This window comes from Mandrillus leucophaeus, unplaced genomic scaffold (genome assembly GCF_000951045.1).
Source record: "Mandrillus leucophaeus isolate KB7577 unplaced genomic scaffold, Mleu.le_1.0 Scaffold72, whole genome shotgun sequence".
Lineage (NCBI taxonomy): Eukaryota > Metazoa > Chordata > Mammalia > Primates > Cercopithecidae > Mandrillus > Mandrillus leucophaeus.
Window position 1 is genome coordinate 3,187,596 of NW_012107808.1, and position 1,858 is coordinate 3,189,453.

At 40.6% G+C, this 1,858-nt stretch overlaps 1 protein-coding gene across 4 annotated transcripts in view; it reads left to right on the top strand.

Moving 5' to 3' along the window:
• The window catches only part of NOL10 (nucleolar protein 10), a 129,230-nt gene that overhangs the window by 17,931 nt on the left and 109,441 nt on the right, over positions 1-1,858 (top strand). For 3 of the 4 annotated variants that reach the window (XM_011965288.1, XM_011965290.1, XM_011965289.1), the window contains exon 2: positions 1,239-1,284. The exons of the other annotated variant lie outside the window; for it this stretch is intronic. In XM_011965288.1, coding sequence (XP_011820678.1) covers positions 1,239-1,284 — 46 coding nt within the window. The remainder of the gene's footprint in view (positions 1-1,238; positions 1,285-1,858) is intronic. 4 annotated transcript variants of the gene reach the window in all.

Here is a 1,858-nt window from a genome sequence, read left to right on the forward strand (position 1 = left end):
CGAGCTCCTGGGCTCAAGTGATCCCCTTGCCTCAGTGCTGGGATTATAGGTATGAACCACTACAGCCAGCCAAGAGGGTTTTTTTTTTTTTTTCGTGTTTTATTTACTACTGCTATACCTAATTACTGACATTTAGTATACTAAATAAATATTTGTTTAATGTATTGATGAATAAAGGTAATTTTCATTTCCAGCCCTATCACACTTTTGACTTGGGGCTGTGATTTTTGTTCATACAATTTGACCTAAAAATCTCCCATTCTGGAGTTAATCAGCTTTTGTTGTATTTTTAACGCTGTTAAATTTATTTTCATTAGTTTTCCAGTGGTTAAGCCTGTTTTTTTTGAGACGGGGTCACCAGGCAGGAGTGTAGTGGCAAGATCTCAGCTCCCTGCAACCTCCGCCTCCCGTGTTCAAGTGATTCCCCTACCTCAGCCTCCCAAGTAGCTGGGATTACAGGTGCCCACCACCACGTCTGGCTAATTTTTTGTATTTTAGTAGACACAGGGTTTCACCATGTTGGTCGGGCTGGTCTCTATCAGCCTCCCAAAATGCTGGGATTATAGGCATGAGCCACTGTGCCTGGCCAAGTATCAGCTATTTGGTCAGTTACTTATCTGGTTTTATTCTTTGTAAAAAATGTATTTCTATAAGAAACATTCTCCTATAAATGTTTTACTTTTTAAATTCTCACTTAAATAAATTAAGTTGTTCTGTATATTTAGTTATAACCGATAATATTTGAGGCTTTCTGTTTTCCTTTAGATTGGATTGGGTTAGTTTAGATTGGATTAGGTTAGATGGGTTAGTTTTTCTCTTGTGTAAAAGGTTGTCGTTCAAAAAATTTCTTAGCTGGCTGGGCCTGGTGGCCCGTGTCAGTAGACCTAGCATTGTGGAAGGCAAGGGTGAGAGGATTGTTTGAGCCCAGGAGCTTGAGGCTTCGGTGAGCTGCAGTCACACTGCATCACTGTACTCTAGACTGGGCAAGCATGAGACCCTGTCTCTAAAAAAGTAAAAATAAAAGAAATTATCTAATGTATGTAAGTGTACATAAGAAAAAAAGCCAGGAGATATTTAATATGTTAAGAGTAGAGTTAGGATTAGAGAATTTTCTTGCTTCATATGTTATATATTCCTATAAAGTTTGAATTTTTAAATATAAGCATGTATTGATTTTGCAAGCTGAAAAAAATTTAGCAAAGTTTGTTTTAAAATAAAGTCTCTTCATTTTCTTTAAGTGGCTTTCTGATAGGAAGAAGAGAGCACTACAGAAGAAAGATGTAGGTGAGTATTGTTTTTTCCCGCTTCAGCTGCATTAGTGATTCGTGTTCTAATGCTTTTACTCATTTGCTGTTATCATATACAAGTGAGGATTTATAAGAATGCAGTAACATATAGTGGAAAATGAATGCTGTTGTCTCTTTCCTTTTTTTTTTTTCCTTTGACATGGGGTCTCGCTGTGTTGCCCAGACTGGTTTCTAACTCCTGGGCTTGAGCAGTCCTTCCACCTTGGCCTCCCAAAGTTTTGGGATTACAGGCATGAGCCTCTGCACCCAGCCCTTCTCCTTCTTCTTCTTCTTCTTTTTTTTTTTTGAGACGGAGTTTCAGTCTTGTTCCCTGGGCTGGGGTGCAGTGGCGCGACCTCAGCTCACTGCGACCTCCACCTCCCGGATTCAAGCAATGCTCCTGCCTCAGCCTCCTGAGCAGCTGGGATTACAAGCCACCATGCCCGGCTAATTTTTTTTGTATTTTTAGTAGAGATGGGGTTTCTCCATGTTGGTCAGGCTGGTCTCGAACTCCCCACCTCAGGTGATCCTCCTGCCTTGGCCTCCCAAAGTGCTGGGATTACAGGCATGAG